The sequence below is a fragment of the Genypterus blacodes genome, unplaced genomic scaffold (assembly GCF_046128005.1).
Source record: "Genypterus blacodes isolate CSIRO-AG114 ecotype Tasmania unplaced genomic scaffold, CSIRO-AGI_Gbla_v1 ptg000015l_1, whole genome shotgun sequence".
NCBI lineage: Eukaryota > Metazoa > Chordata > Actinopteri > Ophidiiformes > Ophidiidae > Genypterus > Genypterus blacodes.
Window position 1 is genome coordinate 5,673,714 of NW_027466829.1, and position 23,574 is coordinate 5,697,287.

Sequence of the window (23,574 nt, forward strand, 5' to 3'; positions counted from 1 at the left end):
AAACCTACGCCGAGCTACTTTACGTCCAGCACGGCTCGTACAAGCTGCTGGATGGCGTCGATCGATTCGGGGGGGGGGATCATTGTTGCCCTTCACGGTGTGTTGGGGGAGTTTAACACAGGAATATTCCTCCTGTCGCGCGTTATTTAGGATAATCAACCGTAACTTTGCTTTCGCGTTTCATAGACGCGCCACACAAACTAGCTCTCCCCCCGTCTCCATGTATGGTGATGGGCATTCAAGAACGCCACTCTCTCTCTCCCTCTCTCTCTCTCTCTTCTCGCCCTGATGGTGGTCTCACCCAAAACATGATCAACTTTATTCAAGGGGTAACGGGAGCAAACACCCGAATGAATGGGCGGATGTGTAGATTTGTGCTCCCGTTTGTCAAAATGCGGGATACATCACGGGCGGCACATCAATGTCTGTTGTTGTTGTTGTACACGGTGGGACGGACGATGATTCCTTGTGGATCCGGGGATGATGTCATGTATCGCTGCACCCCACGTGGGGCCGTCGCTCTCCGATAGGCAGATGTGGCCCGATCCCTTCCCCGTAATCCGATTGGACAGATAGGCGCTTTCACGGCAGTTCAGCCCTGCTGCCTGTGTGTGGCAACCGGGGTAAAGCTGGACAACGGGGGGAAATGCGAGATTGTGGAGAGGACCATGTTACGCTTTTAAAGAATCTTCACCCTCTTCGAGTCGGAAGGAAGACTTGGGGGAAACGTATATGGTTTTTTTTTCTTTGAGGATTAAGCAGCCACAAAAGACGCGCATTCCTCGGAGGTTCGCGGCGGAGAATAAAGTAGTTTAATCGAGCCCGACCGCACCAAATTTTCTCCCAACTGCTCTCCGGTCTGAGGCTGGCTGGGTTGAGCTCCGGAGCGGGAGAGAGGATGCGTGTTGAGATCCGCGTCCGCCGCACCGTAACGTTACATTAGGGAGGATTATCAACTCTACTACTGCACGCTACTGATTTTTCTTTTATTTTTGACATTTTTTTTGCTCCAGGGGAAACTAAAAGTCGAGTCGACGCTCCGGACGCACTGGTACGTATTTAGCAGCGCTGTTTGGTTTCTTGTCGGGGCGTAAGAGCGGCAGCAGCAGCGGCGCCGCTTCCATCGCGGTGTGTGTGAGTCCAACAGTAGGTGAGGAAGAGCAGCTGCTTGTCTGTTCTGCTCTGGCCGGCCCTGCAGACGTCCTACAGCGGCTTTGGGCCATTTAGCGAACATCAGTCAAGATTAGACTCCTCAACAAAAAAACCCAATGTACCGCATGTGATCGTCCATGAATGAGCCGGGAGAGGAGCGGATCGCGTGTTTTCCCCCGTATTGTACATTAGCATCAGTTTAACTGTTGTTTTGTATCGACTTTCGCTCTGACCACTGACCGAATAAGGTCATTAAAGACGGAACCTCTGAACCGGCGGCGCTTTGGGACATTTTCTCTGACAGACTACAACATTACGCGCAGTTTCATTGCCTTAAACGTATTATTACCAAACCATGACAAACTGTATTTTATTCCCTGTATGTTTTGCTTCTCTCTAGGTTAAACCGCGTCGTTTTTCATCAGTGGATTATCGCGAGCCCCCCTCCCCTCGCCCGGCGAGCCTGGCGTGCTTGTGAAACACATTCATCCCGTTTCGCTAAAGGACCTGAACACTGGAGATATAAACAAAGGATACGTGTCAAGATGTATCCACAAGGCCGACATCCGGTAAGACGCGCCTGATCTGTACTATATCTGGCGTGTTTTCTGACACTCATCCTGACATTGTTACTCTCCCCCTCTGAACCTGCTCTGCTCTGCTCTGCATCGCGCCTCTCTGCTCCCTTTAATGCAACTCGTCAGATTTGTACGCTGTAATATCCACGATGCGTTTATGGTACACCAGAATATGCACTTAGTGGTAAATGGATGCAGATGGTTTAGTGCCTGGAGATGTTTACTCAGCCATACAACAACATATGACTGTGCTGAAGAGAACACAGACATGTGGGGCTTTCATTTATTTTTAGAATTGGATTTCATTTTTCAGTATGAAAGTATGAATTCCTGGTGTGGTGTTAGCTCATGTAGAGCCGCCTCTTTCCCTCGCTGTTCTCCCCCACTACAGAGGAGACAAGTAGACTGATATGTGACCCGCTGGGCTCCCCCTCCACAGCAGGAAACACAATGCAGAAAGTGAAAATTAAACCTTGTCACTGTAGCTGGACTGATGTGCCTGTCTAACCTTCTTCCAGGCTCCCCATCAGCCCGGCCAGCCTGGCTTCAAATTCACTGTAGCAGAGTCTTGTGACAGGATTAAAGACGAATTTCAGTTCCTGCAAGCCCAGTATCACAGGTAAGGATTCCGCCCTGTGTCTCTCTGTGAAGGCGGGACAGAGTCCTCGTTTGCACCTGAATGGCATAAGTTAAGGCTTGTATTTGGCTGTTTGACCTTTGCAGAAGTGAAACAAAGCCTGCTGTTTTTATCCCCGCCACACTGTTGTCAAGGGGTTAAGAGTGAGTGAGTTATTGAAGCGATCGAGATGCCTGACACCTTGTTTTCTATTTTAGTCTTAAGGTGGAGTACGACAAGCTGGCCAATGAGAAGACGGAGATGCAGCGCCACTATGTCATGGTAAGATTATGTTACAATAGGGAGCAATTATGGTTCCAAATTGCAAGGCTTGTGGAAGATCCAGTTGGGGTGGAGCGAGACGGGCTATTGTGATTACCTGCGTGCTGGTTAGGACAGGTTGAGTGTCAGGTACAGGCCTGTGAAAGCCCCCGGGGGGGTTGGCGTTGCTGGTTGTTACGGAGGAACCCTTCCTGACAGGCAAGCAGGCAAGCAGGCAAGCAGGCAGGCAGGCAGGCAGGCAGGCAGCAGTGGGCTGAGGCTCCATTATAGTGCTACCCTGATCTCCAAGGGTCAATGACTGCAGTGTTGCCCTCTGTGTGTGCTGATCTGATTATTCTCCTAGGAGACTCCACGCTCAGACATATGCATGGCCATAAATTAGGTGTGAGCCCATGTTGGAGGGCCGGAGCAGTGTGTGGGAAAATGCACCGCCGGCAAACAAAATGGAGGACGAGAAACACACACTGCAGTTCAGCTTGTTTTAAAACTGACCTTAGTGTTTGTGTAAACCTAAATTATTAGCTTGTATTTTGGCAGCTACTTAGAAAAACATAGGTGTGCCTATGACACAGGAATTCAGCTCAGACATGATGCAATCAGTAGGTTCCTCTGTAGTCAGTGTGCTCGTGTTGTCCCAGGTAAACACACCGGGGATGACTTAAACCAATAGATGAGGCTTAAGTTAAACATTCTTTTCTCCGGAAAACAACATGTCGGCCTGGCAGGGAGGAGGTTAGGTAAACATGTAGGGAAGTATCCCACAGCCAGCACCGGGTGTCAGGTTGCTCTACGGCTCTGGGGCTCTGATCTCAGACAGAATGGCTCTCTTGTTTGAGAGTAATTTTCGAAGAAGCTAATGGACTGAATAATGCATTGGCCTCATCAAATAGACGCTGACTGGAAAGCCATTTCTGCCCTGGCTGCCACTTGTGGGCTCCACGGATTACATTTCAGCCAGACAGAATGACCTGACTCCAAATATCAAGAGTGTTGAGCAATCACGTTACGCTAAGTAAATAGACATCCTGGAGATCTCAGGGTTTAAGATATTGATCAATAAATCTAACCCTTTCCTCTCTGAGCCTACACCAGACAACAAGCTATTGACTTAGAGTGTATATTCTCTGTCAGCTGCTCTCTCCTCTCCTCCTCGTGTCTGATCTTCATCCTATCACCGCTGCCTTACAGAGGCTCCGCCGCTTTTACCCGTCAGTCATGTTGCACCAAACCATGTGATGTACTGTCAGCTCAGTTATGAATGTGTAACCATCACCAGCATCATAATTCATTTATAATGATCATAGAAATGTGTTTTCTTGTGATTACATGGATGCATATTAAAGATAACCACTTTGCTTTGGTTGCAGTATTACGAGATGTCCTACGGGCTGAACATCGAAATGCACAAACAGGTAGGCACCGTCATTATCTTCATTTATTCACTTCAGTGCTTTTCCACCGTGTCAGGGGTGATGTCAGACCTGGGACGGCTCATTCGCATGCTGTGAACTGAACAGAACATTGATAACAAGCTGTAAACACACGGATCCACTGCACAGGCAGAACGCAACGCCGCAACCCCTATCGCCTCATATGCAATCCTTGTTCACCTCTCTTTGGAATGTGCCGGTGATTTGAAGACAGGAGTATTCACAACACGTTGATAAGATTAAAGGTAGACTTTGGCAGGCTTACTTTGCCTTAATGATTACAGGTAGAGGACTGCTGATCAGGCACTATTCTCCTTTACAAATAAGCAGTAATTACACCGGGGGTCAAAAGTCCTTTCTTGGCTCGTTGTGTTCTAATCATTATTAAATGGTCAAGTTTAAAATACCAATCGCATCGCCGCTTGAGGAGATACAGATTGAGACTGAGCGGGTGATCCTCACATTTCCCAGCATGGCGCTCTTAAACCTGTGTGGCGTTCCCTTCTCCTGCCACCGCCTGGCCTGGTTCATGACAGCATCAGCGGCGTGGCGGATTGGAGTGGTGGGGGTGATCCATCAGCGTCTCGGCTGTGTGTCACACTGCCGCATGTCTGTCAGGGCTCGGGCTCCTCTGATCGCTTCTGTCAGGCACTTATCGCCAACCAGAGGCAAGAGGACAAGAGGGGGGATGGGAGCCTGGAGGGAGGAGATGAGCTGAGGAATAGGGCGGGCAGGGGGGGGCCGGGGGGAGGGGCAACAGCCCTGCTCTGTGTAAACAGGTTAATCGACTGATCCATTTTAGCGCCTGACTTTTATCAGGAACCTCAACAGAGCTGATGGAAGCGCTTGAATAATTCATCAGTGGGGCCCTAACCTGCTGAACGGCGTGTTTGTGAGCAAACAGTGTGGGCCCCATCCGTGCTGCTCCCCCAGCTTAAGGCTCAGTCGGGGGAGGGGGGCGGGGGGACGGGGAGGAGCAGGCGGGGAGGGGTTAACAGCCAGGGCCGGGCCGGATTATTGGATGCACGCAGGCATATTATTTTCCTGCCAGGAGATTTATTCTGTAGTGAGGAGATCCACTCCTCTAACAGAGCCTGTTTCATCACCGTGCGGGGCCGTGATGCAGATGTTAGAATGCACACCAGCGAGGCTCAGATGGGCCAACGTGACATCTCGTCGAAGCGAACAGCTAATAACTGTAATTGCTGTCCTCTGGTGCTCGATTCCAACAGGCCCCTGTGGGTCAGGTGTTGGTGAAGTGCACTTCTGGCTGTTACTTGTAGTTGTAACATAAACATGGACCCCATGGTGCGGGGAATCATTTGCTAAGTAAAGTATTGGCCGTACGCGGGGCCAAAGCAAACCCGGTCAGCCAGCAGACTGTCTGCAGGGTTCAAAAGACACATGTAGTGAAAAGTGGTCGGAGACATTCTGGCCCTCGCGGCGATCGTTGCTCACATATCTCTTATCAGTCCTGTGGGACTTGTTACTGCAGTGTAATAATTCCAGGGTGTGTTGAGTGTCTGCCTGACCCATGCAGCTTATAATAGCAGGAATAGTTTTCTGCTATTCTTATGTCACTTTTTTAATCAATCTAAGGTTTCACTCTTGATTTGTTGTGAGGATTGCCAGATGCTGAGGTTTATTCATAGTCCAGGCCTTCATTCCACACAGGCTTCTGACCTCGGTCGGGACAGAATATCTGTGATTTCAGCTGCCAGTTATCAGTTTAGTCTGGACTCTGCTTCTCCTCGGCTCAATGCGTCCTGGTGTAGGTGAGACTCCAGTGGGCTTCCCTTTCTTCTTTCTGAGAAGATCAGAAAACATACCTGGCTGTCATTTTGGACAATTGGAGGCCCTCTAGATCTGCCTGGTCAAGTATTATTAATAGATATGCGTCATGTGAGCAGAGCCTCCCGTTGCCTTTCCTCTGTATTTACTACTCATCAACGTCTCACTCCATTTTCCCCACTGCTGATAACAACAGACAAATGCCTTTCTGCACGCCATTGACAGGCTGGCCTGAGAGTGCTCTTAAAGTGGTGCTACACAGGTACGAGTACCTGTAATTGTGCAGCAGCAGCGCGAAGCTGGCCTCTCAAGGGCCCGGCTGTCATCTACTTAAAGTGACAACAGCTCCATTTTTATCTGCCGGCAGAACAAAAAAAACAAAAAGAACTCTCTCTCTCTCTCTCCCGGCTCTGCACCGTGTCTGTTTTGACAGCGGTGATCCGAGTTGATTCCTTTCCCATGTATTTGTTATTATTGTTGTGTAGTGACAGTGTAGAGGCGGCCAGTTGTTTGGGGGATCAGCCACCTCCTGACCCCTCCCAGCCAGCTGTCACCATGACATTAAGCTATGGAGGAATAAACCCAGCGCTCAAGGCCTTCTCACAAATTCTGTCAAATGTCCGACTGCTATTGACACGGCTTATCTCAACAAACATGGATTATATAAGCTCTGCAGCTTTCCAGCCATTTCTGAGGGCTTCTTGAGCTCTTACTAGAGCACTTACTACTTTGCATTAATACTAATGCCCATAAACCTTTTATCTACCCTTTCATAGGGTTTCATACTTTATTGGTTGTAAGTCACATTTATTGTGCATCAGAGGAGTCTGGAGTTCAGCGTCTCTCTGATCTGCCCCGAAAATGAGCCGTTATCTCCCAGACTGTGGCAGCCATATGCGTCGCACACATTCCCTCTGGTCCCAGGGTTTATTTCTTTCATATGATAGTTCTACTTCAGCACGTTGTTTGTCCCGCTGGCCGGCTGGACTAAGTGGCGATCCGTGTCGCAGCTCGGGTCAGCGGCTCTGGTTCGCCTGGACATTACTCTCCAATCTCAGCGGCTGTGTTCAGAGGTAATATGTCTGGCTGCCAAAACGGCCTGGCATTTCTGCCATGTGTAATAAATAAGCTGGCGGTCTGCAAAGTACATTGTGTGTACTGGTCCAAATGAAAAATCGGAGAAAATCCCTGTGATGTGTTTGTGTTCTGCAGTGGCCCTGGGTTGAACTGCAGCTCATAAATTCCACAGATGATGTAGCTTTGGCACTGTTATTCCTCTGCTCCCAGTGCAGAGCTTGAACCTGGGAGACTTTCTGTTGTCTCATCTCAGGCGGGTCAAAGTAGCTGTACAGTATTTTTATTGGGCAGAGGGCGGCTCTCTCTCCTCCCTCCCGCTGCCCCTCGCTGCTCTTTTTTATCCACCATTCACTCGCTGTGTTCATCTGATCGACAGGCTGAAAATTCAATTTAATGACCTGCCTCCAAGCACGTAATATGATTTTAAAGCCTGTTACGGTCAAGCAGAGGTGCCATTTGCATAATGATCCCAGCAAGATAGGGCTGCAGCCGTTGCCATGGCAGTTGGTAGACAGGCAAAATAATGGAGGCTGTGCTGTATGGATGGATGAGAGGCTGAGAGAGCGCTGGGACGGCCAATTTTATAGCAATGGAGCACGGGCTAGGAAAGAGAAGGACTCTTTACGCGTTTACAGGCGGCTAGCTGCCTTCTAATGGTATTGATCACAGATTTGAGGTGAGTTACCCTAGAGGTCATTATGGTTTGTTAACATTGTTCAAGCCTCAGCTTTCCGCTTAATGGCTCCGGTGTCACATGTAAATAAACAGTGAAGTCTGGTTACTTCCTGGGTGTGGCCTGTGCGGTTTGAGCGCTGAGGTTAACTGCAGGACAGCAGATTTTCAGCTGAGGGAAAGGAGAGCGGAGTGGGAGAGGATCCTCTCAGCACAGCAGCACTCTGCCTGCTCATATCCGTTTAGCATGGAGTGCACTCTCAGCACAGCTGTGCTCTATCCCCCTGGGCTCTCCTAATGTTTTAAATATTTCAAATGTCAATATCACGCTGTTTAGAGGATGTTGAGTCAAGCAGTTCTGATTGCCGCAGTAATTGACTTAATCGGTGTAAACATTAAAGGCGGGGTTATGTGAACTCACTGTTTCATACTTCACCGTCTCATTTTGCTCCTCTTTTGTTTTCCAGACGGAGATTGCCAAACGGCTCAACGCAATTTTAGCTCAAATCATGCCTTTCCTGTCACAAGAGGTGAGTGTTCACAGTTGCACTTCCATCACTTCAGACTCGGCCACTTGTTGTTGTGTTCTCCTGCTTATTTTTGCCTTTTGTGTTTTAGATTTTCACGCTTAAGCCATTTTGAGTAATTGTGCGTGCGTTGTACTTGTGAAAGTGCGGCGGTGCTATGAATATTAAATGTGTGATGGATGTCGGCGTGTCTTACTAAGCATATTCCCTCTCTGTCTGTCTCCCCCTCAGCACCAGCAGCAGGTCGCTCAGGCAGTTGAGCGGGCTAAGCAGGTGACTATGACCGAGCTGAATGCCATCATCGGGGTACGTGGACTTCCCAATCTGCCTCTCACCGTGTGTATACCCCCTTTTATACCTTTATCTGACCTTGGCTATAGGCAAACCTGCACATGACATGATCACTAGCTGCATGTAGTACCTCTCTGTTTTCCAAGTGCTAATAGAGCTGAACTGTTAAGTGAATAGAATGTTTCTATCTGCTAAGGTTAAAAGTGCAGGTTTGCCTCTCTATTATTTTTACTGAATCTAATAATTTATGTTATGGCTGCGACTTCAAAATGTACACACACACAAACACACACACACACACACACAGCACGAGTGGCGTAGCCGGTGTGCGGGTCCAGTTTTGGGTCTCTGCGGTATCCTGGCTGCCTTGTTGTGTGTTTATAAATGCAAGCCTGAGAGCTCTCCAGGTCCCCCTGCGCAGCCTGCATGGCTTTAATTGGCTATGGTTCTAACGAGGAGCCTCATCCCTCACTGCTGACCTGGATAGCTGTGGGAATTAAAAGGCAGAGGGCGAGCGGAACACAGCCAGCGCTGCGAGAGAGCGAGCGAGCTAGCGAGCCCAGACCGTAGACGCAGCAGTCGGGCCGCCGCTGCTCTGGTGTGCATGCAGGTTGACTTGTGCACACCGCAGCACTGAGCAGTGAAGTATGGTGTTCATCACAGCTGCAGCTCACCATCTGTTCCTCATTGATCAGCTGCATCCAGCCCCCCCCCCCCCCCTTTACTACTGAACTGATTGGTTTCAACCTCACGCTGTCAGTGATCTTATTACTCCAGTTTACTCTTGCGGACTGTTTTGCATTTACAAGAGTCTGGTCAAAATAGCTGACTTGATGACTAGAGGCACATATTGAAATTCAATTAATGCCCCCTTGTTGACCTTTCATTTCATTATAATTGCTCCCTAGTATTTTTCTGAATGGGTGTCTGGAGATGGTGGTGATGGTGAGGAAGCTCGTTTCCAACTGCTGGACTGAAGCAGATGCTTTATTACATTTTATTACACAAAGCAGACGTGCAGTTGTTTATGAGAAAAGTTAATTTGAATTCCTCTGTGCGTGATTTGCTATTTTTGGAACGGCGTAAAGCCATAATATCACCGCACTTGTTGGCGATTCATTATTTGCAAATAATGATCTAATTTGCGAAGCAGCCAGACCTCCACCAGAGGAGCCGGGCCGGTTGCTCGTGTCGGAGGAGGAGGAGGTGGAAACGTAGCTATGTTTTACCAATACCTTCCCATTAGTTATTCATCGAGGAGGAGCTGCAGGCATGCCAAAGCCCTCATGCATATTGTAAAGCAAGGTGGGGTGAAAGAGCGTGCCAGGCAGACGGGCAGCATCCAGGAGTCGGCTGCATGCCTTATTGATGCGGCTTAGGTCCCATTAATAGGATGCAAGTAGGGCAGCTGCGTGCATTCAGATGAATCTGACTGCTGATGGTTCCTGTTGATATAGAAGACGCCTAATGCTTTAAGTCGGCCAAGAAGTAGTTCAGACACACTGTTCACCCGTTAGTGGCGACCTGGATCAGTTCATAACATTCTGACTTTGTTTCATTCAAGTGAAGTTTGATTTTCATTAGAACATGATGAATTGTATTTTATCAGAGAAGAAGAAGCTCTGACAACTCTTGTGTCCTCCTTCTTTAGCAACAACAAGCCGGCTTCCCAGCTCTCATGGTCAGTGGCATAATGGAACGGTGTGTGTGAACTGAAGGGGCATGTGCATGTCGTACGGCACTTATCCAACCTCAAGTGCTACACACAGCACTTACTTTAACCTGTTACACCAGAGAAAATAGCAGATTTCCTCCGTGTGTGTGTGTGTGTGTGTGTGTGTGTGTGTGTGTGTGTGTGTGTGTGTGTGTGTGTGTGTGTGTGTGTGTGTGTGTGTGTGTGTGTGTGTGTGTGTGTGTGTGTGTGTGTGTGTGTGTGTGTGTGTGTGTGTGTGTGTGTGTGTGTGTGTGTGTGTGTGTGTGTCCGCCGCACTCGCACAGAGATTTAGAAGAAGAGGCGAGAGAGTAGGTCTTTATCTGAGAATATTAAATTAGAGGGAAAAGGCCGCTCTCCTTTCTTTATTTATTATTGTCTTCATTTACGGCCCTCTAATGAGAGCTCTTGCTGATCAGCCATGCATATTACCCATCAGTGCCTCATTACACACAATGAGCAAGGATGGCTCTCCCTCGCCAATGAACTGGCTCCTTAATTTCCCTCATGGACATATTATCTCTCCCTCTCTCTCTCTCTTTCTGTCTTCTTTCTTTCTTTCTTTCTTTCTTTCTTTCTTTCTTCCCTTCTTTCTTTCTTTCTTCCCTTCTTGCATTGTTGTCTACCTTAACTAAATTGACTGAATATGTCCTTGAGGAGTTTAACATGAGGTTGCGTAAAGTTCAAACACACACACACACACACTACCTATTCTCCGATCTATCCCACCCCACCTACTGGGACGGTGACGCTGATACATAATGAAGAAAGGAGGTCATTAAATTTAACCCCCAGACTGTAAATGTACGGGCATAGTGCAGCCGTGTGTGTTTGTGTGTGTGTGCATGTCAGCATCCTCCGTCTTATTGTTTCATACTGAGTTAATGTATTTCAACCAGATTCACCACATTGTGTTGTGTGTGTGTGTGTGTGTGTGTGTGTGTTTCCCCATTATAAAGCACCTAATTTCCTGGATATGGCCGTAAATAGTCGCTCATTGAAGTCGGGTCTTGTAAAAGAAAGGAGGCGCATGTTGTTACAGCAGCTGAATTATTCAGCTGGCTTGTAGACGGGTAATAAATTGCAGATGTTTTTATTGGTGTCTCAGCTAAGTATTATTTAACCTTGCTTTAAACTGCCTGCTTCCATGCTGAGTGGCTTTTAACTCCCATCCATTTCCTCCTGCCTTTCAAATATTGATGGCGAATATTGGAGGCTTGACTGAGTGCCAGCATGGGACCCCTGTTTCTGGCTCCTAGAGCAGCCTTCCGGACAGACACACACACACACACACACACACACACACACACACACACACACACACACACACACACACACTCGTGCGTGTGTGTGTGTGTGTGTGTGTGTGTGTGTCAGCTTCTGGCACATACTTCACTCAGTGTCTTAACGTTTCAGCGTACAAATGATTCATGTTCTGCTAATGAAGGAATGCGTGTGTAAGGGGAGTAAACGCAGGCAGTTGTTTAGTTTGATTGCTACAGCAGGTTTGGGATTGTGCTCGGTGCTGCTGCTGCGGGGGAAACCTGCTTGTTTTCTCTGTGTGACTCATCTGGATTAGACGCCGTGGTTGGATTCAACTTTGCTGTTTAACATTAATGAAGTGTGACAGGTATTCCAATTGTTCATAGTTCTAACGAGTGTGTTCTACTAATTTTGTGTGATTGGCTGTCATGCGTGCGTGTGTGTGTGTGTGTGTGTGTCGTGCCTTCCATGTGTTGAGCGGTTGAGTCATTAGTCATAACTTCTCCTCTCCTCAGCACAGCTTGTAGGGCTTATGCCGCCCTCCTCTGCTATGGAAATAGCAGCGAGGGGATCGGCTCTGTGATCCTGACAGTTCCGCACGTGTAAATGTGCTAATATCATCTTGGGTTTAACTGATGAGCCTCGTGTTAAGTCTGCAGTGTCTCCTTCGCTATTCCCTTCAACCCACTCGGTGTCTTGTCTGTCTTTCTCCTTCTGCACCCACAGCAGCAGCAGCTCCAGGCCCAGCACCTCTCCCACGCCGCCCACGGGCCGCCCGTGCAGTTACCCCCCCACCCCTCAGGCCTGCAGCCGCCCGGGATCCCTCCTGTGACGGGCGCCGGATCAGGGCTTCTGGCTCTGGGTGCCCTGGGAAGCCAGGCCCATCTCCCCGTAAAGGATGAGAAGAACCACCATGATCTGGAACACAGAGGTGAGGATCTCAGTGACCAATCAGATACGACCTGCTGCTCCAGCGTATTTAGAAGAACAGGAGGTCAATGTGATTCCATTTGACACTCGAATAGATGAGAAATAAAGAGCGAGTTCAGTGCTGAGTGCTTCAGACTGTGCGGTGCAGAATCCTCAGGCGCTTAGGTGAGGAGCGCGTCCTGTCTGTTCACATTCTGTCTGGGTAATGAGCTGGGACATTCCCAGTCCATGACTGCATAAGCTATTCAGCCGCTCCAGCACAGTGATAAGAGGGCCTTGTGCCCTGCATCTGTTATGATATGCTAACTGTCTTGTTTTTCTCTTTGCTCCACTTGGTTTATCATCATCACCTCGGCCGGCGTTGTGATTCCTGCCTCACAGAGAACGCGGTGAGTGCTGTTTCATAATCCCTCACATTTTCATCTCTGCATCAAATGTAAGAACTCTTCCTCTCTGACAGCATGCTGGAGATGAATTCCTAAACAGTTGTTATCTGCTTTAAGTAAAACCATGAATTGGAAATGATGTTTGGAATATAAAACCTGTGCGTTTTAATCCGGAGGGGGAAAGGAGTGCTATCACTGCTGGAGAGATTAGAAGCTTTGTAGTTTCACCACAATTAAAGAAAGACTTGGACTTCCCCTTCTTAAAGGATTGATCTGATCCCCTCCACCGTCTCTCTTGTTTACCAGCTCATGCTTCTTCTTCTCTCCTGGCTCACCATGAATATTTATGAACACAAATGGGGGAATTTTGTTTTTGTTTCCTTTTGTCTCCGCCCGCCTGGCGGGAGCTGCTAAAGCGTTTAATTTGAATGGCTGCGATCTCTGATGGCTTGTGATGGGCCTGTGAGATTGTGTTTCTGTGGGCCCGGCCGGCTGAATGGGTGCAGCCATGTCTGAAGAAAAGGAACTCCTGGGGCGATTAGTTGGCCTGTTTTGTTTCTGTACTCTTGTCTCAGGTCATCTGATAGCAGAGTGGTGACTTTGGTTAATGAGTCACGCTAAGCATCTCCTTAAAGGTCAGCCATTATGCAGACTGTGGCCCTTTGCCCAGACTGCTAGTCCATTGGCCCATTGTTAACTCCTCTGGGCTGTTGTCGCTGACTCGGTCCATGTTGTCGCTTTGGTTCTCAGAAGAAGGGACGGAGCGAAACCGGGCAAAAACTTGGCAGTTTGTGGGCAAACGGCAAACTGGTGTGAAAGCCTGCTGGACACCTGCCTGGTTCCTCCATTCTGCTGGCGTTTGGAGTGAGCTGTCCCAGCTTGTGTGGGCAGGCGGGCTCCGTGAAGAAGCACCAGTCAGTCCCACACTGCCGTGCCCACTGGCAGGATATAGATTCCTCTTTCTTTATCACCGCTCAAAGCCTGTGCTGACATAGTGCCCAAGCACGCTGCGGCAATCAGTGCCCACAAAACACTGTCCCCCTCTCTCCCTCTCTATCTCTCTCTCGCTCTCTCTTTCCTTTTCTCTGTCCTTCTTGCCTCCCTCCCTCTCTCTCTCACGCTTAGCTTGACTGACTCTGGAGAAAAGGCCCTCTGTTCAGCCACAACACACTGCTCATGTCCCTGTGAGGCTGTTTGTTGTCCGGTTACGAGGAGGAGGGAGCCCGGCTCGGAAAACAAGCCCTCCCCCCCTCTTTCAGTTCAGATAACGGCCCATTCTGTTGTGTGGCCAGGGACAGGCTTGTGTGTGAGACGGGCCTTGGCTTGTGTCAGGGTACTGTTTGGCTCTGGCCTGCAGCTGCATTTAAAGAGTCTGTGGCATCCATAGTTGTGTGAATGAGGCGTTTTTAGTGTTTGGATTGGCACAGTGCGTCCTCTGTGAACATGCGACGGATGAATGACTCACTGCTCCCCTTTACCACGGATAGAGAAACGGTAATAAAGCCCGTGTTTGGTTTTCACTTTGCAGAATAACTCGATATCCCCATCGGAAAGCTTACGCACCGCCAGCGAGAAGCACCGCAGCTCCTCTGACTACAGCCTGGACTCCAAGAAACGCAAAGTGGAGGAGAAGGACAGCATGAGCAGATATGTAAGTGGCCCTGCTTGTGGTCATTAGCCTCCGATGATGTAATGATTCATTGGTAAGAGGTCCATTAAACGTATTAAACTCTTTCCCGCTCGCTCTTTAACTTTACAGGACAGCGATGGCGAGAAAAGCGACGATCTGGTGGTGGACGTGTCTAATGAGGTGAGCGCCGTCGCCGTGAGATCTTAAAGGCCGCATTGTTGTGTGCAGCGGTGACGCTATGCTACATAAACCACAATGTCACAATCTGCTGCTTGTGTGTGTCCCCTCCCCTCCCCCCCCTCCCAGGACCCCGCCACGCCACGGGCAAGCCCCGCCCATTCGCCACCGGAAAACGGCATCGACAAGCCCCGCCCCCCGAAGAAAGACACGCCCAACAGCCCGGCTTCGGTGGCGTCGTCGGGAAGCACCCCGTCCTCTAAGGCCAAGGAGCTCAGTCACGTAAGAGAAGCAAACAGAACGGGGTTTAGATCAGAGTGTGAGGCAGAGCAGAGGGATGTGTGTGTGTGTGTGTGTGTGTGTGTGTGTGTGTGTGCAAATACAATCTGTGATGTTTCTGCACTGGATTATCAGGCTGTCAGCGCTCTGAGTGCAGGACTAAAATGTCAGGGATAATATGGTCCCGCCTCAGGATCAGTCAGGTCTCGTCTGTTAATAGCTGGACGTATTTAACTATTCCAGGGTTTTTTTCCTCTTCGCTCTGCTAAAAGATTTAAGCCAAAGCAGTAAGGGGATAAAAAAAAAAAGGCCCAAAAATCTCCATTGTGGCCGTAATAGGTTTTATAATAAATAGCAGTTCATAGCTGTGCAGGACTGTGCGGGCTGTCAGGAGTCCCGTTGGATCAAACCGGGTCGGCTCTCAGATTCTCAGTCTGGGTTCTGGGTTTGTGATTGTGCTGGTTGTGTTGTTTCCCCCCCTCCCTCGACAGAATGACAAATCCTCCACGCCTGGCCTCAAGTCCAACACCCCCACCCCCCGCAACGACGCCCCCACCCCTGGCACCAGCTCCACGCCCGGGCTCAGGCCCATCCTGGGCAAGCCACCAGGCATGGAGGCTCTCGGTTAGTGCCGTTCTTTGTTCTTGGTCTAGAAACCCGGCGAGTCTTTAGCGACCCCCCGCCCTCCCCTCTTTCTATCCTTCTGTCCTTCGCCGTGTCACGTCTCACATTCTCTGCCGTCTTGTCCCGTAGCAGCCCCAGCACTGCGGACCCCTCTGTCCATCGCGGGCTCCTACCCCACCCCCTTCGCCATGATGGGCCATCATGAAATGAACGGCGGCCTGACGAGTCCCGGTGTGTACGCAGGCCTGCACATCTCCCCTCAGATGAGCGCCGCAGCAGCCGCAGCGTACGGACGCGCCCCTATGGTAACGCCCCTCCCTCCATTTGAATTCAGACACATTTGTGATCAGACTGAACTCATTCTTTACGCTTTGACTGTGAACCATCGACTCCACCTGGATTGTCGACTACAAAAATGTTACAATCCATGACCTGAATGTTGCCGATTGTATTTATTAGTGTCACCGCTCAAGTGATTGACAGCTAATTATGCATTGCCTAGCAACTGCTAAAGGCCTCCCACAGAAACGTACACAAACATATCATCGGGATCGAAGCCGCGAGGGGGGAAAAGCTTTCAGGTGTCTGTGCTTCTTAACGTGTCTGTCTGATCTCAGCCTTTAGCGTCTGACGGCTCGCAGCTCAAAACATGATGCCTGGTTTTCTGGAGATCTTGACATTTTGTTGTTTTTCAGGGGTTTGATCCTCACACCCATATGAGAGCTCCGGGCCTTCCAGCCAGCCTCACATCCCTCTCTGGTGGCAAACCGTAAGTGTCTCACAAATTTCAAGAAGCGCAGAGCGTAGCGGTGGAGTCTGTAACCCCGCTGACATCAAACACTAACACCTCCCCGTGTTTGGCCGCAGGGCTTACTCCTTCCATGTCAGCGCCGACGGCCAGATGCAGCCCGTGCCCTTCCCGCCCGACGCCCTGATCGGCCCCGGTATTCCGCGCCACGCTCGTCAGATCAACACGTTGAGCCACGGCGAGGTGGTGTGTGCGGTTACCATTAGTAACCCCACGCGCCACGTCTACACCGGTGGCAAAGGCTGTGTCAAAATCTGGGATATCAGCCAACCTGGCAGCAAGAGCCCCGTGTCCCAGCTGGACTGTCTGGTGAGGAGCACCGCTGATTTACCTGCACTACATTCTCACACTGACCTCTGAGTCTGTCTGATCGTCTCCACGGACAGTTTGACAGCTAATAGCACACACAGTTTATACAGATGATGCTTTAACCTTTACTGTCTGAGGCAAGAAGGAAATGTGGTTATGTAACTAACGCTTGTATATGGAAACTAAGCTGCATCATCCTCTAAATGTCATTTAAATTCAGATTTATTTTATTTGTGCAAGTGCAATTTACTGAAATCTGAGGCTCCAAACATGGTCTCCTTTAAACGCCACATGAATGTGTGGCTGCTGAAAGCTACAAAGAGTCCAGAGCACAACAGGAATCTGGGTTTTGAGGCCCATTGGTTGTTTTATTAGGATGTCAGTTTTTCCTCCTCTCCTCCTCTGAGCCGTTCCTAAAACGCTCTGCAGCTCCACTGCCCTGAACATGTGAGTATTGATCTGCTGTGTCCACTGTGCAACAGAACAGGGATAACTACATCCGCTCCTGTAAGCTGCTTCCTGACGGCCGCACATTGATCGTGGGAGGGGAGGCGAGCACGCTCACCATCTGGGATTTGGCCTCTCAGACTCCCCGGATCAAGGCTGAGCTCACCTCCTCGGCCCCGGCGTGCTACGCCCTCGCCATCAGCCCCGACGCCAAGGTCTGCTTCTCCTGCTGCAGCGACGGGAACATTGCCGTGTGGGACCTCCACAACCAGACTCTAGTCAGGTGAGAGAAACACGTCTTTACACCGTGTGGCCTGTGGCCCCGTAGCATTCATGTTGTTGTGGAAGTAATTAGAGAAGGGAACAGCCGATAACTGTTGTCTCCTTTCTCTAACTGTCATTGCAGGCAGTTCCAGGGTCACACAGACGGAGCCAGCTGCATTGACATTTCCCATGATGGCACTAAATTGTGGACAGGCGGTCTTGACAACACCGTCCGCTCCTGGGATCTGAGAGAAGGTCGACAGCTCCAGCAGCACGACTTCACATCACAGGTACGACCCTGTGAGCGAGGACTGGATGAAAGGATGAAGGCGAAGATAACAGACGCATACGTGCTTCATGCCAGTTTCCTCCGTTCTGTTTCCCCAGATCTTCTCCTTGGGCTACTGTCCCACTGGTGAATGGCTGGCTGTGGGCATGGAGAGCAGCAACGTGGAAGTGCTCCACCACACAAAGCCCGACAAGTATCAGCTCCACCTCCACGAGAGCTGCGTCCTCTCCTTGAAGTTCGCCTACTGTGGTATGAACACACACACAGACACACACACAGACAGAATGCTGACTGCACTTCAGAGCGGAGGGACCGTAGCATATTCAAGCTGATGTAGCGGTGAAACGGCGGCGTCCTTGTTAAATTCAGAAAGCCTTTTATGTGTTCTTCTCAAGGTTACAGGTCTGATAACTTCTTGATTGCACTGTTGTGCTGTTTCCTTTGTAGGTAAATGGTTTGTAAGCACTGGGAAGGACAATCTGTTGAACGCTTGGAGGACTCCTTACGGCGCCAGCATATTCCAGGTATGCAAATCAATACACTCTGTCTGCAGCCAGTCAAAAGTATGCACAGTCGTCTGTGAGAGGAAGGGCACAGCGACCGCTGTCTGACAGGACTCTCCTATCAGTGAAAACTGAAACTGAATTATTGACCTCACAAAAAAAGTCTTCTGAGGGGCATCAGGCCAGAACTTGATGTCATTGCAATCTAATCTTCCCCTGTAGTCAGCTCATCTTCTTCACTTAACTTCACATTTACTCCAGCTGGATAGCTCATCCAAGACAGAAATGTTTTTTGGTCTTTTTATCAAATCTGAAACCTGAAATCTTCCTTTTTCCTTAAACAGTCCAAGGAATCCTCGTCTGTCCTGAGCTGTGACATATCAACAGACGACAAGTACATCGTGACAGGCTCTGGTGACAAGAAGGCCACTGTGTATGAAGTCATCTACTAGAGCGGCAGAGTGCAGAGGTCAGATCGTGCTGCTGCTCAGGAACAGTAGACTCTTCCTCCATCTACCCTTCCTCACACAGACAGCACGGATGTTGCCCGCGGCCCCGGGGGGCCGGACGGGCACGAGGCCTCGCAGTGCCGGACTGAAGGGCACTTTGGCGCTGTGGTGCCTCTGGATGTCGGCTCATACGACTAACACTTGTACAGCGAGTGCAACTCCCGAGGCGCTACAGAAGAAAATAATGTCTTGCTGTTTTTCTGTTTGTTGGATATTTCTTTTTTTATTCTGCTTTTTTAATGTGGAGATAAAGTTCCGTGACACAACTGGAAGCGGCGCTTCGCTGTGGAGCTTCTCCTTGGAGGTCCTGTGAAAAGTGTACATAATGGAGTAATAAAAGGCCTTTTATAGATTTATATTTTGGTGTCCAGTTACGCTTGTGATGGTTCTTTCTTGTTCTCTCCTTGATTTTCTATCCCCTCTGGGAATGGAAATTAGATTAGGACTTTGTAAGAGGATATTCTATTTCAGTTTTTTTCCCTCCTCTGCTTTTTTCATGTTCATTGTCCAGGATGACCTTTTCGGAAATCTAATTTGGATTTTTTTTTTTTTTCCCCTCCCTGCCTTTTTTTTTTCTTTGCAATTTGCTGTAACCCAGAACACAGATGTTTGTCCCATGGAATTAAGCAGAATGGAGAATTCTGGGAATGCCCTTTTCAGACTGGGAGAGGGAGAGAATCATGATTTCCAGTTACTTTGAGCCTTTGGACCTGGTCAGCAAACATTAAACTCTGAAACCAAGACTTGCCAGAGAACACTGGCGGCTTTTAATGACATTTAAATGGAACAACTAACAACTGGAGGAGGACTGATGGATTTTTACGGCGCAGCAGAGTGACTTGAGTTCAGCCGGTTGACTTGAGTATTATGTGAATCTCTGTTGCTCCACTCCAGGCGCTTTCAGCCGTAGTCATCAGAATGAACACCTGCCCTTCTGTTTGACTGTGTGACTGATATGCCAGGCGTCACTCATAGAGGTGACAAAGCCATGATTTGACTTTTTTTGGTATGCTGTTTACTTTCTTCAGTATTTCATAATATTCCACTAACGTCTTCTCATAAACAGGAATGGTCTCTGCGTAAACACACTTTAGACTGTAGCATACACGTGTCCTCATCCCTAAGGATTGTACAGTTGACAGTTGTTGATAAATCAATAAACTGTTTTTATATAAAAAATCATTGCGAATATTGTGTGTTTTAAATAAGGTCGTTTGAGCTCGAGGGGCGGGGGGGGGGGGGAGTGTGAGCAGAGTGGATCGTTTAGTGGTGCAGGACCTGAACACGCTGAGCTTACACACAGCTCTGACCTGAAAGGTTTCACTGCCCTCTGCGCTTACAGTACATGGAGAGAGAGAGTGCCTCTGCCTCTGCCTCTGCCTCTGCCTTGCTCTTCATGTCCGCCGTGTACCGACTCGCTCACCCAGCCTCCCTGGCAGTAAACGGAGGTGCATCAGTAAATGGCTGTAAATGCATCCAGACAGGAGTTGACGGCCGTCTCGGGAGAAGTGCAGACTGTTAGAGACGCTGCCAGGGGCGTCCGGCGAGGGCTTTACCTCACAACTTACTGAGCTGGCATTCGTTTTTGAATGGTTGGTTCAGCTTTCAAAGTCAAAGGGCATCGGGGGCTGATTGTAGTCGCTGTCGGTTACCACCGCGTTCCTGCTGCATCCGTCATCACGGCGGTGCAGAAATCACTTCTGGAAGTGACACAATAAGGGGCGAGTTTTTATGCAGCGCCACTTCAGAAATATGACGCAAACACTCCTCTTGAGATCTCTTAAGTGGTCTTTTGGTAGCCGAGTACTTTTGGCCAGGATGAGTTGAATGGCCCAGTCCTTCCACTCCACAGCAAGGCTCTTTTAGAACTCTATGCATGAAGCTGTGAGCCCTTCATATAGCTGCCTCTTCAGAGATGTTGTTGTTAGATTATAAAAGCCGAGCCGGATGCTTTCAGCATGGAGCCAGCCGCCGTTCTCGGCTCTCACGGGCTCATTTGTTAAAGGCTGGTCTTTCTCTTCCCACATCTCTGAAGTGTGTACTTCCTGTGTGCATTTGTAGTTCAAGCTCCCTGCTCAAGCGGTTTTCTTCCTCACTTAATCAAACGAGGGTGTGTGTGGGGGGGGGGGGGTCGTACCTCCGAGTCCCTATTTATGGACATGGATGGGGGGTCATTGTGTCGCCTTTTGCTGATCTACCTTTCAATGGAGGGCTTGCAGCAGGTTCTCATGTGAAAGCCCATGATGCCTTGCTCTTTGTTGGGTTACAGTGTAATGTATGAAACGATGGTGGCTTGACAGCAGCTCTGAACGTTAAAAACACACCCCTAAAGAAACTCAGCAGGGTCTGCAATACCAACACCATGCCAATATGTGCATGCAAACACCAGCGTGAATGTTTTTGTCTTTGTTTTTCCCCCGCCAGGCATTGATCAGTATTCTGGCGGATGCTTTTGGCAGACGCACGTTTCTCGTCCTCCCCCATCCATCAAGCAGGGAATCAGGGACTTTTCTGTTTTTTTTTTCAACAGCAAGGGACTGGAACCACAGTGAAATGCAGAATAATAATCCCCTAATCACCTGAGTATTGCCAGTTTTAGGTTTTTATCTGCAGTGGATGTGAAAGCCCCCAGTGCCTGGTGATTACAGCATTTGATCTGGGTAATAATGTCTTCACTGTTGCCCTGCCTACGGCCTGAAGGCAGTGCAGCTCTAATCCACAGTGCATTCTAGTGGAATCGCATTACACAAAGACCACCAGGGTTCTCCTCTAGAGGGGTGTGTTGGGGGGGCTTTACAGGAGGAGGTTGCCATGGAAACAAGCTTCTTTCTCTGTGTATGTATGTGTGTGTGTGTGTGTCTCTTTCTCTTTTTCTCTCTCTCTCTCTCTCTCTCTCTCTCTCTCTCTCTCTCTCTCTCTTTCTCTCTCTCTGACACACACACGTACACACACACACACACGCGCATGCACACACTCTCCCGGGATAGATAAGCAGAGGACAGGTTCAATGTTTACTTTCCACGGGCGCTCCAATCCCCGAGCAGGCTGAGCCCCTGATAACACAGCGCCCGTACAGCCACCGACCACCGGCAGCAGATAAGCGCCGCGGCAGAGCAGGGCAGCCGTCGCCCTCCAACCAGGATGAACAAACCTCCGAGACCGGGATTCATTTGGATTAGGCCGGATTGCTGCTGCTGCTGCTGCTGCTGCCGCTGCTGCGTTTGCTGCCATTGTTGCTGTGTTCAGACTACAGATGTTCCCACGGACTTTTACACCGGCGCTTGATGTTGCACTTTGGCCCCCCATAGATGTCAGAGTCACCGAGGCCGTCTGCTAGTTTAGACAGCGAGCGAGCGAGGTGCAGGTGTCGTGTCATCCTGAGTGAAAGGTCACGAAGGGGTCGCCGCATTCCTCTGGATGTGAGCTGGAGAACGCAAATCAGCGCTCTTATCTCACCGTATTCCTGCGTTTGCCCTTTTGGTCCCGGCTGCGTTCCTCCTTTCAGGACATTCCTTTGTGTTTCTTCCAAGTCTCCAGTAAAATGCAGTAACTCAATACGCGGCGTAATTAGATACGTGTGATAGTGGAGCGAGATGGGCCCAACATGCTCTTTGATGTTAAGATCAAGACAACTACAAGTGCTCCTTTAATATGTGAATTATGCTAACATGTAATTATATTTTAACACACATTCTTTGATCAGGGCACAGCTGGAGGTGTATAAGCTACATGACTAATTACAGAAGAAAATTGTGGTGTTGGGTTAAAGTGGTTGGAGCTGAATTTCCCTTTGGCACTCTGCAATGTTTACTTCTAACATTTACTTAAATCTTATGAAGGCTGATGAATGGCTGAGGCTCTGTATTCCAAAACAAACTGAGGGGCCTCATGCATGTTATTCATATACAGCTGGTAATGATTTATTCCAGTTTGTGTTAGTAAGTGTAAGCTGAGCTGACTGATCACGACGCGGCTCATCCTCACTTCCTGGTTGTGATTCTGTCGCTACTTCACACGGAGAAATAATCAAGATATGTTTTACGGAAAAGAGCTTAGAATCATCATCCGGCCTTTGACCCTTTGACCTGCGGCTGCTTCCAAATGGCGAAAGCGCTGCGAGTGAGAACATTATGGTGCACACTGTGTTTGAACAGCGCAGCAGATGGACACCAGGCTGAGGATGTGGAAGCCTTCTCGTTTCCCTTGTGTAATCTGATGAAGCTCCCCTGTCTCACTGTGCTGTGTGAGGAAACACTGGAGCCTTCGCTTGCCCCCTCGTATCGCCGCGGTGCAAAGTTGTCATCAGTGGAGAGGCGCTGATGATAGCAGCCTGCTCTCCAAACAGGGGATAGGTTTTGATCACAGGATTGCTCGCCCCCACTTTTTTTTTGGAAAGCTCTCACACATAAAGGTAGTGGAGTGGCTGCATGATCTCTTTGCTGGAGAGCTGCGAACTGTCCAAACACTCTGTTGTGAAGCTGGAGTGTTATTCTCAGCCACACAGTGATATCTTTGAGTGGAGTGGATGCACTTTTTTGGGGCCACGGCAGAGAGATAGGTGAAGGATGTGAAATGCAGAGTCGTTTATTGACGTGTTGTTACCAACTAAACGGCTCCAGGTGTCGGACAAAGCTTTGATTTGTTCAGATCAGAGTTGTGAACGCTGGTTGTCAAAAGCTGAAAGGGGATTTTCTTCTCTTTACTTCCGTTTTTTTGACGTTTTTCCCCCAGTAAAGCACTTTATTTCTATTCCTGTTTGGTTCATTGAAGCATCTGTCATCCCGAGTGCTCCCACTGTGCCTGACAAAAGCAGAGCCATGTTAGATTGAAAAGACAGAGGGGCAATCTTTCAAATGGATCTCTTTTCGAAAATATATTATGACATAATCATGTTTTCTCCCTAAAAGCCCAGGGGAGGCCCGTCTGTCAGATTGCAGGCCTCTCTCGGCTGCCTGGCCTGAACAGAAACAGCAGTTGTGTGTTAATAGAACCCAGAGGCACTCTGAAACCTTACCCATTCTGCTTTACG

General features: G+C 49.2%; 1 protein-coding gene across 1 annotated transcript; it reads left to right on the top strand.

Moving 5' to 3' along the window:
* The first annotated feature begins 564 nt into the window (after positions 1–564).
* tle3a (TLE family member 3, transcriptional corepressor a) lies at positions 565–19,724 on the top strand. Its single transcript, XM_076137465.1, has 22 exons — positions 565–1,051; positions 1,553–1,721; positions 2,249–2,349; positions 2,565–2,628; positions 3,996–4,040; positions 8,066–8,128; positions 8,357–8,461; positions 10,068–10,097; positions 12,117–12,321; positions 12,702–12,709; positions 14,235–14,357; positions 14,466–14,516; positions 14,643–14,795; positions 15,284–15,416; positions 15,546–15,721; positions 16,112–16,185; positions 16,284–16,533; positions 17,016–17,263; positions 17,387–17,534; positions 17,632–17,782; positions 17,981–18,057; positions 18,381–19,724. Exons 2-22 carry the CDS (start codon positions 1,698–1,700, stop codon positions 18,486–18,488), a joined length of 2,337 nt encoding a protein of 778 aa, XP_075993580.1. The 5' UTR covers positions 565–1,051; positions 1,553–1,697; the 3' UTR covers positions 18,489–19,724.
* Positions 19,725–23,574: the final 3,850 nt, after the last annotated feature.

Bases quoted from the DNA above. Each gene is read 5' to 3' on its own strand.
- tle3a (XM_076137465.1), top strand. From the start codon at position 1,698: ATGTATCCACAAGGCCGACATCCG. The intron at 8,462-10,067 runs GTGTGTATACCC...CTCCTTCTTTAG, and splicing joins TTCCCAATCTGCCTCTCACC to CAACAACAAGCCGGCTTCCC. The intron at 16,186-16,283 runs GTAAGTGTCTCA...GTTTGGCCGCAG, and splicing joins TCCCTCTCTGGTGGCAAACC to GGCTTACTCCTTCCATGTCA.